Raw genomic sequence first — 16,805 nt, forward strand, 5'->3', positions numbered from 1 at the left:
AGCCCTGAAAGTGGGTTTGGGTGGAAAATGCACAATTTGAATTTTCAAAGACTTCCCCTTCCAAGGGCTTCAATCAAGTGACTTTAGAGCAAATTTAAAAGTCATTATTGCTTTCCCTTTGATTTCTATGAAATTAGAAAGAAATGACTCCTTCACTTACACCTTGAACTTCCTAAATTTCTAGACCAAATAAAACACCTGAAATGTTTCCTCTCCTGGTCTTAACCAACATAGTAATGCCTGACATATAGGTGACAGTAAAGAAACACGATGATTTATTATCTTCTTAAAATAATAATTATAATTTAATTATACTCATTTGTCACAGTTTTTCTACTCATTTGTCACAGTTTTTCTTCTAACCAGTTAAGCTAGATTACCAAATGTTATTTATATCACCTACATTGCTTTAATCCTACATCAGGTGAATTAGACAAATACATTTCTGGATTGAAATAAAGAGAGAATATGGCCATAAGAAAACTGTGGGATTTAGTTTCTTTCAATGAGTGTCTTTCTCCCTAATGCCCTGTCTCTCACTGAATGCTCTGATTCCCACATGGGTCACTAATATAGGGAGAAATGGTAAGACTGATGTCAAATTGCTTTTTCCTCTTTTGCATGCTATGTGCCATGGGCAGTTTACCCATGCAAATTAGAGCGGCCATGCTTTTGCAGAACTGCTTCCCTCTGCATTGCTCTGAAAGCATGTAAAGTAAAGGGCAGTCAGATACTCAGCACACTGCCTGCAATGTGCCTGGTGATCAAATACCACATCATCACATCCATAAGGCAAAAAGTTTCATCATACTCATGGAAAACTGAAAAATTATCTCTTCCTTTTGGTGTTTGCACATTCATTTCAGTATTCTTTGCCAGGGTTTCTGCCAGGTGACTGCCATTTAAAACAAAAGAAAATGAAACATCCATCATTCTGGAAGAGAACTCCCTTTTTTTTTTTTATTTTTCCTCTTAACTCAGTTCTGTGGCTATAAATTTCAGTGACACTGGGCTTTGGGATGGGCCATTATGTGATATGGTACCTCTGCTCTCCAGGGAATGATGACACACCAAATGAGTCACTGTAGTAGCTGGAACCTTGGGAATTGCTCTGTTCTGTGACTGATGCTAGATTTTGGTACAGTAGCAATTATAAGAGGGAAAGGCCATGACTGTGGCTTGGGCAGGAACCCCAAAATATTGGGGAACAATTTCTAATCCCATGTGTTTTCCCATTAATTCTGAGGGTGACCAACTTCACCTTCCCAAAATAAAATGAGAATCCTATGTTTGTATATATGTGTACACACACAACATGCATACACATATATATATATATATATATATAAATTCAGAACTGAACAGTCTCAGTCTAGCAATTGGTTTTGAACAAAGTTTAAATTTATTTCATCTTTCTTTTCTAGTTTCTGCGCACTACAAACATCGTTTTCTTACTCCCATGCAGTAACTATGTTTGTAACACTTCTATATAGAGCTTTTTTTCTTGTTGCTTAAGCTGGAGCACTGACTTGCTGAGACATGTAGCTTTGTTCATATCTACAATTCATATATGCTGAGCAAACTTTCCTTTTGTAGGATCTGACGGCATTGGCCAAAGAATTAAGAGAACTCCGGATTGAAGAAACAAACCGCCCGCTGAAGAAGGTAACTGACTACTCCTCCTCCAGCGAGGAGTCGGAAAGTAGTGATGAAGAGGAAGAAGATGGAGAGAGCGAGACCCATGATGGGACAGTGGCTGTCAGTGACATACCCAGACTGATGTAAGAGGACTACTTTTTAAATGTTGGCCAGGAGGGGCTAGGTCTCCAAAATAAGAGGACAAGAAATATAAGTTAAATATAAGATCGTTTATGGATCTCTGGCAGGATCAGTTAACTTTTGGGATCCAAGTTTTTATTAGAGCATAGTTCAATAATTACCTCTTTCTGCAGACAGTCACTTAGACTACATAGTGTTTCTTGGACTGTATGTGCTTTATCCCTGCTGTGTTGCATTGACTGTCCCTTTGCTGACTTTCTTGGTTCTTGTCATCTCCAGGGTAAATGATATTGATAGCCAAACTGTTGGCACGTACCTGTCCCCCTACAACTGAAAGAGTGAAATTATGGGCAATGACATTTCAGGGTTAAAATTAACAACATGAGACATATATTTCATCACCCCCATCACCACTAAATAAGGAGGAATGCACGTGCCAGCGTGAGGTAGCATCCCAGGAAAAGAGTTAGGAGTCAAGTAATCCTGCTGAGAAACTTCGGAGTGTTTGATGTGAATATTTCCCTGTTACGACTTTCCACTTCATCTTCTTCATTGTCTCTTTTACATGATCCTTTTTTCTGTGGCCTGTGGCTTAGCCACCTATGTTCTGTCAGTCTCTTTGCAGTCTTCTTTTTGGATATTTATATCTGTATTTACACTTACCCATATTTCTCTTAGTATTTATAATCTTTACTTTTTTTCTTTTCTTTTTTTCAGTGAGGGGGAGACTCACTTTTTCTTTTTCTCATTGGGCTTGATCCTATGAAAGAACCTCTCCTCTTCCCCTGTTGCTTCCCCAATTCAAACAAACATATCCACACAATCACACTCACATACATCTCTTGTTTCCTCCCCCAAAGAAACACAAGGTGCTGTTGCTCCCGTTTCCTATAATTTTGATAGAGTGCGATGCTAACTCTTTCAACTTCGCTCCTCATTCATTTCCATTTCTTTGGCTCAGCTGCTAGTGTTGATCATCACACCACACTCACTCCCTATAGAGAACATGCCATTTTGGGCCACAGATTACTGTCCTGTCCAGCAGAAGAGAGACAAGGCTGGCTAGTCTGCAGGGAATGTCAGCCATTGATTAATCATGGTTACATATGAGCAATTCTGAGAGGCAAATCCAATTAGCATAGCTGAAAATCCATACTTGTTATTTTACTGTTGATTACCCAGTTATTGACAACCATAAATATGCTAAAATATGACATTTGAAACAATTGCATTAAATTGCTTTTTTTTAACCACAAAAAAAATTGTTCTAGAGGCAGAATCACTAATCCAGAACATTTCTGCAAAATATGCTAGTGCTTTCAGTTTTTGTCTTGACTCAGCATTGGTTAATTCTTCAAACAGATGTTTTGAATTCCCTTTAAGCACTGAGCATACAACTATCAGGATGAGGGTGGATTATGAATTTAAAAGATTGGTAAAACTTTCACTATGTGTTAGACACCACCCTGAGGGTTTTGAGGCGTTCAAGAAGTGCATACATGAATTCTGCCTTCCAAAGTTTATATTCATTCTAGTTGGAGAGAGACAAAATAATAAATGGAAAACTTCAGAGTAATGTTAATATTTGGAAGAATAACCAAAGACAGCCTGGGAAGAGATGTTAAGTCACATTTGGTTTTTAACTCTCCTGTCATATTTTGCAAAGCTGTTAATGGTGTTTACCCTCCTACCTTTAAAGGCAGATCCTCTGTGACCTCTCCCCAATATAGAAACAGCCACCTTTCTACAATTGCCTGAATAGACCATGCTGTACTTCCTCTCTGCTGTCTGGCACTCCCCTGTCCCTTTAGAAATCACCTAGTCACAGCCCAGCCCACACAGGTGGAGCCTGTGCCCTCTTCGGTGCTGCCACTGTATCTTGTGTGAATTCCTGCAGTTTCATGTAGGGCCTTGAATTGGGATATGTATTACATGTTGTCGTCCTCTCTGGGCTGTGAGAGCCCTGAGGGTGAGGATTGTGTCTCATCTCTTCAACTCGCCTCTTAACACCTTGCATGGTGTCGGGAATAGAGTTGGTCCTCAGTGGGGGACTCTGATTTACATTTAATTGCACTGACCTGAAATTGCAAGTCCTGGCTTCAAAGAATTTATAGCCTAATCCAGAGGAAAGACAGGTACACAAATAACTGCCATCAAGATAGAAAGGAACATGGGGTAATATTAGAATCTCAGTCAGGGGCGAGTTGAAGTGAAGGTTGAGTTTGGTGGGAATGTAGAGTGTATGGGAGGATGGGGATCTGGACTAGTGAAACCAGACCAAAAAGTGTGCACTTTATCATGTAGCCATTGGGGAACTATTGAAAGTCTCTTGAGCTGGGGAGTGACATGATCGGTGCTGTGTTTGAAAGAAATCATTTCAGCAACATGATTTAGAAAGAGAACAGACTAGAGACTGGTAAAGCAATTCAGAGGATCTATTACTGTAATCCAGGTGAGAAATAATAAATGGGCTATCATTGAATGCTTATAATGGAGGCAAAAGTTGACATGGCTCTTGAAGAATTGGTAAATTTTAGACAGATTGAAATGATCATCCATTAAAGAACATTTAAAATGTTTAATTATCTTATACTCAGAGAAAAAGCAGGATAGAAGTATGTGTGTGTGTTTATTCCAATTTGGTAAATATATGCATTTTTTTGTGAATATAAAATATATACAGTCTATTCTGCTACAGCATAATAGTTGTATGCCTAAGAAACTTCACACTATTAACAAATCCATTATAAAATAATTGTTTCTTTAGGAATAGGGTAGTTCAGAGTTAGAGTGCTTCTTATATACATTCTTATCACCTTTATTTTCTATTAAGATAAGCCTTTACATTTTGTGCTACATATTTTAGATCAAAAAATTAAAACATTGCAACATAGTTCACTACCATGAAATATATACAAAAGAGCTTCTCAGAAATAGATCCTAACCATTGAGACAAGCAGCTATAGATTCTGATGTACAAACAACTTTTTCTACATACAGAGCTGGTTTCATATTTATAGTATAAGGTATAACATATAAGAGTGTACATATCTAATACTGTATTCGCTAACTAACCAATTTTACTATTTCCCAATGCCTCATGCATAGAAAAATAATGAGTGGAGGGAAATAGAGCAAAATTATAATAGTGATTTTCCCTGGATTATGAAACTATGAGGGATTTTTATTTTTACCCAATTTGATGATGAACATGTACTATTTTTATTATTGGAAAAAATAAGGCATGTAAGTTGATGTGCATCATATCAAGCAAGTCAAAGAAGCATCCTTTTGCATCAGTATCTTCCCTCAAGTGCCAGCACATGCTTCAGAACAGTACATGTGAGGCAGTCTTGATCATTAGGACCATCTACCCCTGCCATAGTCACTGAATTTTGTACAGTGTCACAAAATGCAGTCTGGACAATGAAGGCCACACACCTTTGTGTTCTCTCCTTTCCATTCTCCCTAGAAGGCCATGACCCCGTTGCCCACCCGGGGCTATTGTAGTGGTCCCCTCGCTGCCCTCCCATCCATTGGTCAGGCTCTGGTCTTAGTGTTGTAGAAGTGTGGCTCTGCTCATGTTGTATCCCTAGTGCCCTACAACTCTCTTCATCCCTGGGGCCCATAATTGCCACAATATATGCTCCACCCAAACTGGCCTCCTCCTCAGTCATTACAAATGCCTTGCACGTTCCCAATGTTGTACCTTTTCTTGGAACGACCTCTCCCTCTGTCCCACATTCTCACTTACATCCTGCCTTATATTTGACTATTTGTGTTATGTGTTTATGCTCTTCGGGATGTTAACGACTTTAGTTTCAGGAACCGTGTCTTTTATATCTACTACCCAGTGCCAAACTAAAGGCCTTTCATATAGCAGATGTTCGATAAATGTGTATTGAATTGAATTAAATCAATACCTGCAGGAACACTTTGACAAATCCAATTAGAGGAAATTGTTGTTCTGAACCTGTGGCCTAATTACAGTAAATTTCCTTCTAATCAGTGGAGGTGTTTTGCTTTTTACAATCTTTATAGGAATTTGGACAACTCATTTTTCCAGACTCTACATTGGAAAAATAATTTTTAGAACAAAGGATTACTTTAACTATAAAATGTTATAGTTGTTTTAGCCTTAGTTTTTTTTTTTAATCATTACCTTTTTTCATTTTTTTATTATTAATAAACTTTATTTTTAGAACAGTTTTAGATTTACAGAACAATTGAGCAGATAGAGCAGAGTTCTCATGTTGCTCCCACTACCCCCTGCACAGTTTTCCATATTATTAGCATTGTACATTAGGATGGTACATATGTTACAATTAATGAACCAATATTGGTACATTTTAACTAAAGTCCATAGTTTATTCAGATTTCCTTAGTTTTTACCTAAAGTCCTTTTTCTATTCCAGGATCCCATCCTGGATACCACATTACATTTAGTTATTTGGTTGCCATGTCTACTTAAACTCCTCTTGGCTGTGACGGTTTCTCAGACTTCCTTTGTTTTGGGTGAACTTGGCAGTTTTGAGGAATACTGATTAGGAATATTGTAGAAGTCCCCTCTACTGGAATTTATCTGACGTTATTCTCATGATTAGACTAGGGTTATGGATTTGGGGGAGGAAGATCACAGAGGTAACGTGACATTTTTATCACTTCATATCAAGGGTATGTACAATCACTGTAACTTATGACTGTTGACATTGACCTTGATCATCTGGCAGAGGTACTGCTTGTCACATTTCTCCACTGTAAAGTGATTTTTTTCCCCTCCTTTCCATACTGTACTCTTTGGCAGGAAGCCACTGTGCACAGCTGGCACTTAAGGAGTGGGGAGTTAATGTTCCTTTAGGACAGAGTATCTATATAATTTTATTTGGAATTATTCTGTACAGGAGATTTATCTCTTCTCCATGTATTAATTTATTCAGTCATATATTTATATCAGTACACACTCATGGATATTTATTTTGTACTTTGGATTATCATCCAATACATTTTTAATTTGTTGCTTAAATTGTTCCAGCTTCCACCATTAGAAGCTCTTTCAGTTAGCTCCTATGCCCCTTTGACTGACATACCCCCATCAAGCACTTCCTTACTTTCTGGCGCTATAAGATGCTCCAGGCTTACCTTGTATATTTCCTGTCCCAGACCTGGAATCAGCCATTTCTCCAAGGACCCTTGATTTCTTTTATTAAAGAATATTAGAACCAAGATTTAGGCACTAGGTGTGCTCATTACTACTGGAGTATCATTTATTTTAGGCTCTCTCAGCTGACAGAGCAAGGACATATAGGTGTATATAATAACCCATGTATGTACACATATCTGTAAATATTTCTATATATAGTCATCTATATCTGTATTAAGCTAAACATAAGTTTATCCTGATATCTCCAACTCTGATCCATTACCACATGGATCATTCTAGGCCCTCCTCTTCCTTATCTGTAAATTCCCACTTCAACAGTGAGAAAACTGGCTATCACAGTCTGCCAAATCATTTACTTAATTGTTCACTTCCAGGACACATGTATAGTAGTATCAAAATGGTTAACCTATACCCCAATGGGAAACAACTTTATCAATTAGAGTATTTCTTTTGCCTTTAATCTTATAGACTCCATTCATTTCCAAAGTTACTTAGGTCAACACTTTTTCCCCCATCCTCCCTCAGTGAGATTTTTTTAATACATTCATAATATAGTTAGAGTCTCTTGTCACAGTCTACATCTTTCCGGGGCTCTTCTAACCTCCGAAATAATTTTTTTTAATTTGCATACATCCGAGTTCACTCTTTGTACTATAAAGTTCTATGACATAACTGAACAGATTTTTTTGTTATCTTACAATAACAACCTAATTATAAGAAAATTGTTTTGGCACACAACCTATGTAGAAAAGTCAACCTACACCAAAATTATTTTTAAATTTTAAAAAAGTGAAACTCAACAGTAGTTGTTCAGGACACTTTAAACATGCTAATAATTATCCTCATAGCTGACTGCTCATCAGTTCATAGAAGAGCTATATTTTGACAATAAACTTGAATGAGATCTTTACTAGAGTCATTAAAGCCTTTGGCCCAAGACCTTCAATGATTTATTAAACATTAACTGGATGCTACCTGCGTGCCAGGCACAGTGCTTGGCACTGAAGATACCAATGTTAATGAGATCTCATAATTGCAGGACTGTGTTATTGGGTGTATTGGTAGAGATGTGCAGGGGGTAATATGGAAGCAGAGTGAAGACCACCTAAACCACCCCAGTGGGGCTGGGATGGGGTTGGGGGTGCCTGAACTGCAGTTTAAAGGATGAGTTACCCAGGGAGAGGCAGAGAATGTAAAAGAACCTTTCAGGGAGAAAAGATAGACTGAAGTCACCCAAGGGTTTAGGTACCATGATGTGTATAGAAAGCTACTAGAAGTTATATATTGTTAGAGTTAGAAATGGAAGGCATGTTTTGGTGAAAAAATAACGCTAGAGAAATAGGCAAGGACCAGATAATGGAGAGCTACAGTAAGCCACAGTAAGGAACTTCAAGTTTATCTTGTGGTTAATGGGGAGCTACTGAAGGTTGAAAGCAGAAGAGTGACACGGTCAGATTTGTGTTTTAGAGAACTCACTTTGTCAGCTGTGAAGAGTGGATATGAAGGGGACAGGACTGGAGATGGGGTGATCAGCAAGAAGACTGTTGTTCAGGTAACAAGGAAGAAGACCTAACTGAGCAGTCACAGAAAGGATAGAAAATATTTGAGGCATGTTTAGGAGGTAGGATTGGCAGGATCTAGACTGACTGTGAGGGGTAGATGAGAGAAAGGTGTTCAGGATGTCCATTGAGTTTCTAGCATGGATAACTAGATGACTTTTAATGCTACTAACTGAGGTAAGTAATACAGGAGGAAGCATCAGTTTAGGAAGGAAGGTGAGGGTTTCAATTTGGAGCACACTGAGTTGGAGACTTGCGGATCCTAGGTGGAAATATCCAACAGGAAGTTGGATAAATGAGTTTCTGAGTAAGAAGATTAGACATATTAAATTAGAATTACTCTAGACAATGGGTAATGGTTATAATGGTTGTAGATAAGAGCATGCCAAAAGGTTATGTAGAGTGAAGCAGAATCCTGGGGACCAGTAGCATTTAGCAAGAGCTCATGGAGGAAACAGAGAGAGAACAGAAGGGTAAAAGGAAAACCAGAGGAAAGTTGTCTCTCAAAAGCCAGGGGAGTAGAGAAGGATGGAGTGGAGTGATGAGCAATAGCAGGCACAGGCAAGATGCCAAACGCCATAAGTATCAAAGAGTAAGATTGAATTTGAGAGCTAAGAAATGACTTACAGAGTTTCCTTGAGGTGCTTGAAGTCAAGTATAGGATGCAATGGTTTGAGGAGTGAATCATAGTATGTTGAGGAATAAATGGGAGAAAATGGAGACCTTTGCAAGAACTTTGATTAAGAAAAGAGAGAAATTTAAGTGTTAGCGGAAAATGCAGGTTAGGGTCAAGGGAGATGGTTTAATGAAATGAGAGAGAGGAGAGACCATATCATGTTTATTGATTGGGAGAAAGAGCCAGTACAGAGGGAGAGACTGTGAAAACACAGGAAAGAGAAGGAGAAGAAATAACTTCCAATTGGCATTGTTCCTCTGCTCTTCTATTTAGCTTTGTCAATAAATTAGAAATACTGTATTGCTAAGCTAATTATTTTGTCTTTTGCCCATCACTTTATGTACCTTATTAGTCTCTCAACCTCTATTAGATTATAATCCTTTGGAAGTCGAGGATTATGTCTTATTTTTTAAATATTTTTTTTTTAGCATCTAGCACAATGCATATGACATAGTAAACTTTTAATAAGTATATGAATGAATGAATGAATGAAAAAACGAAAGAACTTCTAAGGAGTTAATAAAGATTGACATGGCTTGGGGCCGGCCCTGGTGGCCTAGTGATTAAGTTCAGCATACTCCGCTTCGGCGGCCCGGGTCGGTTCCCAGGTGTGGACCTACACCACTCATCGGTGGCCATGCTGTGGCAGCAACCCACATACAAAATAGAGGAAGATTAGCAATGGATGTTAGCTCAGGGCAAATCTTCCTCAGCAAAAAAAGAGGAAGACTGGTGACAGATGTTAGCTCAGAGCAAATCTTCCTCAGCAAAGATTAAGAAAAAAAAAGATTGACGTGGCAGAGCTCTGAGAAGGAACACACAGGGACAGAGGAGTTTAAAAGACAACCAGGAAAAGGTAGTCTCACAAAAGCCAGGAGAGTAAGGGCAGAAGGGAGTGATCAGCAGCGACAGACACAGCAGAAAGTCCTCTTCCATGATTTAAAAATATTCTGCAGTCCCTGAAGCATGAACTGTGGGTTGCACCTTGCCTTTTAAAAAGCAAGGTGTAGAGAGGTGATTTGGAACATGCAGAAATTTGTGGGAATTTTCCATAATCAAAAGCCATTACCTTATATCAGACTACATGGTAACAGAAAAATTAATGGTGTGGGCAATTAATACAAGGTACACAGAATGAGTAAATATGTACAAAAGATTCATAATACAAAAGACCCATCCTACACAACAGAACAACCTTAAACTATCTAAGAGGAATTGCTCGCCATTTTAAAAGAAAACTGACTAAGGAAGAAATATAGATTATTATCTTTTATTCAATCTATAAAGAATATTACTAGTAGAAATAACATTTAAAAAAAAAAAACAGCCCAAACTGCTCACCATGAAAATTTATCATAGATGAAGCAGTTCTGGCTCCTATAATTGAAAGTATAAAAATTGATCCAGGAAAAAAATAATCTCAGTAAAAATGTTCAACAAGAGGTAAAACTGACAGTGGCTAACACTATACATTGTAAAACTTGCTGTTGACTAAAGATTGACACATGAATCAAATCTTCTTAATAAAATTCACACCTTTAAAACTGATCTAGACAAATTGTACTTGGTAGAACTTGTGACCACAGAAGCCTTTGAAAGATGATTGGACCAAAAAGTTCATTGGTATATCAAATCTTTGCTATAAATTTACATAGAAAAGAATTGGAGGGACCAGCCCCATGGCTTAGCAGTTAAGTGCACGTGCTCTGCTACTGGCAGCCCGGGTTTGGATCCCAGGCGTGCACCGACGTACTGCTTCTCTGGCCATGCTGAGGTGGCATCCCACATACAGCAACTAGAAGGATGTGCAACTATGACATACAACTATCTACTGGGGCTTTGGGGGGGAAAAAAAAAGGAGGAGGATTGGCAATAGGTATTAGCTCAGAGCCGGTCTTCCTCAGCAAAAAGAAGAGGATTAGCACGGATGTTAGCTCAGGGCTGATCTTCCTCACAAAAAATAAATAAAATAAAAATAAAAAAATAAAATAAAAAAGAAAAGAATTGGAACCAGTCGTGATAATTTTAGTAAAATAATAATGAAAATGCAAAAATTGGGGAAGAGTTTAACTGAGATGTGGAAAATTAATCAAGGAATTGTCTTAATGGAATTAGCTATAGAAAATACTTTTTTAATGAAAAATTTATTCATGTTGACATATTTCTGATTAAAATGTTTGGATAGAATCAAAAGATCATCAGGGTAAAAAAACGTAAGTGGAGCCAAAATGTCCTCCATCTTTGAACTCCCATGGGACTCTCTAATGGTAAAAGGGAACTCAGTTGTACAGTGTCAGCCTGGTGGTAGCCACCATCAATCTAGCCCAACAGTGGCAAAGTATGCCTGTCTGATGAAGAACAAAAGTGACTACCTTCCTAGAAGGCTTTGGCTCTTGATAAATGCTTCATTTATTAATTTATTTGTTTTATACCATCTTGTGCCAAATAAGAATTTAAGGCAGCTAAAAAACAAAAACAAAACAATACAAGATAAAATAAAATTCCAAATAAATCATAGTTTTGAGAACTCTTCTGATTTCCCGATCTAGCAATGTGCCAGAAATTCATTGCAGCAATTTCTTTTTCCATGTCTCTGGAACACTATTAATAGCTTTTTCTGGGGATAATATATTGAAAATGCCTCTTCAGAATTTCTTCCCAAACACATCAGTTCTAACCCATATTCAGATTCATTCAGTTCCCTGCTCCAGTTTAGTAATTTTGAAGTAAGTGTCTTGCTATACACTTTTTTTGTCTGGACTCATCTTTTTGCCTCTCTGTTTTGGATAAAAATCCTTGACATATGTCTTCTCTGCCCCAGAGATATCATACATATGGAGTGTCTCTTGCTTCTTGATCTAAATATTTCATCAAGACCTTGGACTTGGATAGGATGTGAGAAACGAGAGATTTTTGGGTTTTCTTTTTTTGTTTGTTTTTTGCTGAGGAAGATTTGCCCTGAGCTAACATCTGTGCCAGTCTTCCTCTGTTTTGTATGTGGGTCACCGCCACAGCATGGCCACTCACAAGTGGTGTAGCTCTGGCTGGGAACCGAATCTGGGCTGCCAAAGCAGAGTGCGCCAAACTTAACCACTAGGCCATGGGGCTGGTCCCCAGAGATGTTTTTTAAATATATAAGAAACAATTAAAATAAAAGAATGAAATGGTAAGAGATGCAGTTAATACACCTAATGAGAGAAAACAGCTTTGATACCTTTCCTATTTTTAAAAAATCCACTTTAAAAGAGAGTTAGCTGCTGAAGTAGGATAAAAATAAGTACAGTCGTTCTTGGTATCTGTGGGAGATTGGTTCTAGGACCCCCCTGCAAATACCAAAATCAGAAGATGCTCAAGACCCTTATATGAAATGGCATAATACAATGAATACAGTTGGCCCTCTGTATCCATGGGTTTCACATCTGTGGATATGAATGGTGTAAAACCTATTTATCAAATGATTATTTTTTGCACTTCTACTCTGTGCCAAGCTCTATGCTGGGTACTGGCTATATAGTGATAAGCAAAGAGACAAGGACTGCCCTCATGAGCATTTGTTCTAATGATAAAGAAAGAGAAAGTTAAAAGAGAATCAGAGAGAGAAAAGAGTTACAAATTGTAATGAGAAGTATTAGGAGAAAGGGTGAAGAGAAAAATGAGGGGCTGGCAGGATACGACATAGATAGGTGGTGAGAGAAGGCTTCTCAGGGAAAGTATCATTTAAAACGAAATCAGAGGGGCGGGCCTGGTGGCACAAGCGGTTAAGTGTGCGCACTCCGCTGCGGCGGCCCGGGGTTCGCCGGTTCAGATTCCGGGCGTGTGCCAGTGCACTGCTTGGCAAGCCATGCTGTGGTGGCGTCCCATATAAAGTGGAGGAAGATGGGCACGGATGTTAGCCCAGGGCCAGTCTTCCTCAGCAAAAAAAATAAAGGGGGGGGATTGGCAGATGTTAGCACAGGGCTGATCTCCTCCCCCCTCCAAAAAAAATAAAGTAAAATGAAATCAGCAGGAACCGGGGTGGGAGAGAGCTTTCTAGGCAGAGGGAGCAGCATATGCAAAAACGCAGGTCAGGGTGCCTGGTCAAAGAAAGGGTAGGCATGGCTTGGAGATCACGTAGAGCCCGGTCAGCTCCGACACTGACAGCAGTGTTTTTTCCATGGAGAGCAGGAAGCTCACTCACTCTGGCTGCTGGATAGAGAACAGGTCGAGAGGGGAAATGAATATGGAATGTACTTAAGGCTACTGAACTATACACTTAAAAATGGTTGAAATGGTAAATTTTATGTTGTGTATATTTTACCACAATAAAGAAAGTTAATATGGACAGGAAACAGGTATTCCCTAAACATACATTGCCATGAATATTGTTTCTTCCCATCTCAGACCAACAGGAGTTCCAGGGAGCACAGAGCAGTACAATGTGGGAATGGTCAGCATGCACGGGCTGGAGACCTCTCACACGGACACTTTCAGCAGCAGTATTTCAAGAGAAGGAACCTTGATGATAAGGGAGGTAAGTTGGTATAAAAAAATGCAGAGGAAGTGCATTTCTTGAGTGGTTTTTATATTAGAGCTTTCAAAAAGAATGCTTATGGCATGTATTTTAAGCACGGGGAATGGCGGGAGCAGGACCCATACTTCCAAATGGTTGAGTGATTTTAATTGTCAGCCGCCTTCTTTCCTGTATCCTTCTAAGCTTTTGCAGTGTGACTTAATTACGTTAGTCCAAATTCTTCAGTAGGAGCTATGCAAATCAGAATATGGAATTTGAGCCTGAGGATATAAAACTGGCAAACCCAGATGTTTCCTACCACAGGAAAACAGAAATGAATGGTCTCTCTGAATAGCATCAATGGGCTTGTTATGCCTCCTCCCGTAGTGGTTTTATCCTTGTGGATTTTATGTAGAAAATGCTCAGTAGTTCCAAGAAATGGTGATATCATCTTATCTAGGTAAATTAACATTAAAAAGACTTAAGCTAGGGGCTGGCCCGGTGGCGCAAGCGGTTAAGTGCGCGCTCCGCTGCGGCGGCCCGGGGTTCGCTGGTTCGGATCCCGGGCGCGCACCGACGCACTGCTTGGCAGGCCATGCTGTGGCGGCGTCCCATATAAAGTGGAGGAAGGTGGGCACAGATGTTAGCCCAGGGCCGTCTTCTTCAGCAAAAAAAGAGGAGGATTGGCGGATGTTAGCACAGGGCTGATCTCCTCACAAAAAAAAAAAAAAAAAAAAAAAGACTTAAGCTATATTGGTGAAAGAACAAAGAAATATGCAGAACTACTTAAAAATGACCTTAGCACTTTGAGTGATTTTATTTTTTTTTTAACTCTAGGAGCATCATTTCATTTGGGAGGGGTGCCCACAGGTTCCCTTTCACCCGTCCCTCAAACATGCAGTACTTCCCCATTGTATCTGGGCTAACCAGAAGGGCCCTCAGAAATTAGAATCCGTCTTCTCTTTTTCACTTCGTCATCACCATGCAAGTTTGACAGCAGGTCTCTGTGTAGAAGTAATGGCTGGTGACATTGGGCAAAATTAGTTGTTGTCTCCCTGCATCTGTTTTATCATCTATGAAATTTCATAAATCATAGTATATGGCTCATAAGGTGATTGGGAATATTAAATGAGTTAATACAGGTAAGCATTCAATAAATGTTAACTATATTTATTTCACTCTCTCCATGGAGTTGAGTTCTTCTTTGATTTGTTATCACTCCCCACTCTTCCCTCTGAAACGTAAACGTATATTATCTGTCACTCTCCTTCCTCATCCAGGATAGATTGGGAAACCCTAATAGCAGGCTTTGCTCTCCAGAAAGGTAGAGGGTATCTCACTTTGTAAGAAAGAAAGGAACTGTAGGTTTGAGATGAGTAAGGCCTTTGAAGTAATCATTGGCAGTAGGGCTATAACAGGAAGAGAAGTTCACAAAGCAACTTGCTAGAATTTCGTTTTATGGCTTTGCCGAATCTTTCAAGTAGGCTTTCAAGAGTCCTTTCACGTAAGCATGAAATGAAAAATGGGCTTGGCTGCTGAAGTTGACATTGTGTAGTGCTGGTATATAAATCTCCCAGTGTGGTGAAGGGATCATTTCAATGGAAGCGTGGAGGGCTTCCATCACTATAGCTTGCCACTTGGGAAAACATGAGGGAAAATGTTCTGGAATGAGTTACTTTCTGACTCCAAATGAAAGGACTGCTGTTTCTAATGTGGTTTAAAATTTGCTTGAGTCTTTATGACAGAATCAACACCTTGAAGTAGCTATTTGGAGCCATATTTTTAGTTCAGTTGCCAGCCACATCTGAATGGCTCCAGATTATTTAAAGCACTCAAAAATTCTCTGGTCACAGTCAAGCACTTTGAAAATAGCTTTCATCAGTGTCCTATATGAATTTGATCTATTGAGGGCCCCCAAATCTTTTTGTCCTCTCAGTTTCCAAATTCTACCTTTCCCAAACGTGGGCTTTAAAAATAAGAAAACTTGAGTTGAAATCCATTAAAAGTACATGTATTAAAAAGATTAATGCAAATTAAAGTTTGTCCCTGACAAAAGAAATATGAAAATAAAAACTCATTATAATAGAAGTTAGTTTATAGGGTGCTGTTAGTTCAGTTCCCCAAGATGAACATCAAGAACTCACTCAACTCGTCATTTTCATGGGCGTGGACTAGATGGTTCTTAGGAACATAATGGCTCTCCTACCCATGGTGTTGTCAGATGCACAAAGTACACACCCCTGTCCCTGTGGTTCTACCTTTTCCTATTCTACAGCCCCACAGGACCTTTCTTTACTTGCTTTACTCTAGTTCTTACCTTTCTTTACTCTAGTTCTAGAACACTCCACACCAGCTGTCATCTGCCACTTTGTCCATGGGGCTAGCTCAGCCTTCCCTTTCTCCTTGAAGTCTCTCCTGGGACTCCATGGGACTCTATAGCACCTTCCTTACTGACCAGCTGGTCTCTCTCCAGTGTCTGTCTACCCCACTGGCCAGAACACTGGCTTGTCATCATGAAGGCTCTTGTAGTTACAAGTCATAGGAAAAAGAACCCAGTTAAAACAACATAAGAAAGAAAATAAGTGAGGTAGGCATCAGAGATGGGGCAATAAAGATTCAGAGGTATTTCATGGAAGGAATCCAAAGGCAAAGAGTGAGTTTGGCCCCCTATGCAGGTCTGGAACCAGAAACTAAAAAGGGATCAGGAGCTCAGGCAACTTCTCATGTGCATATCTCTGGCTTTCTCGCTGCCTGGCCTCCTTTTACCCTCATCTCTGTTTCCTCTGCATTTCTCCTTTGTTCTTCTCTCTCCACAGACAAGCTTTCTCTCCCTCTGCATGCACGTGCTCTCATCTCCCTTGGTCCCCCACTGCAAGATATTAACCACATCCCAATTTAGCTGCCCAGCAGAGACTTAGCAGTATCTCTCAGGCTTAATAGTAAATTCTAATGGGAATCAGATCCTGCTTGGCTCAGGTGTCCACTCTGATCCAATTAGCTGTGGCCAAGAGCAAGCAGAGCCACCTAGTACAGCAGCTGCCCAGAGCACTGGGCTCAGCCACCAGATAGCCTTAGTTCAAACCCTGATTTCATCACTTACAACGTACATCACTCAGGGCAAGTTAATTAAATTCTTTATAC

The 16,805-nt window shown here is 39.4% G+C and overlaps 1 protein-coding gene across 2 annotated transcripts in view; it reads left to right on the forward strand.

The window, feature by feature from the left end:
• The window catches only part of TNIK (TRAF2 and NCK interacting kinase), a 391,580-nt gene that overhangs the window by 345,813 nt on the left and 28,962 nt on the right, over positions 1 to 16,805 (forward strand). For both annotated transcript variants that reach the window (XM_058556353.1, XM_058556354.1), the window contains 2 exons: positions 1,597 to 1,781; positions 13,556 to 13,685. In XM_058556353.1, coding sequence (XP_058412336.1) covers positions 1,597 to 1,781; positions 13,556 to 13,685 — 315 coding nt within the window. The remainder of the gene's footprint in view (positions 1 to 1,596; positions 1,782 to 13,555; positions 13,686 to 16,805) is intronic.

Source organism: Diceros bicornis, chromosome 15 (assembly GCF_020826845.1).
Source record: "Diceros bicornis minor isolate mBicDic1 chromosome 15, mDicBic1.mat.cur, whole genome shotgun sequence".
Classification (NCBI taxonomy): Eukaryota; Metazoa; Chordata; class Mammalia; order Perissodactyla; family Rhinocerotidae; genus Diceros; species Diceros bicornis.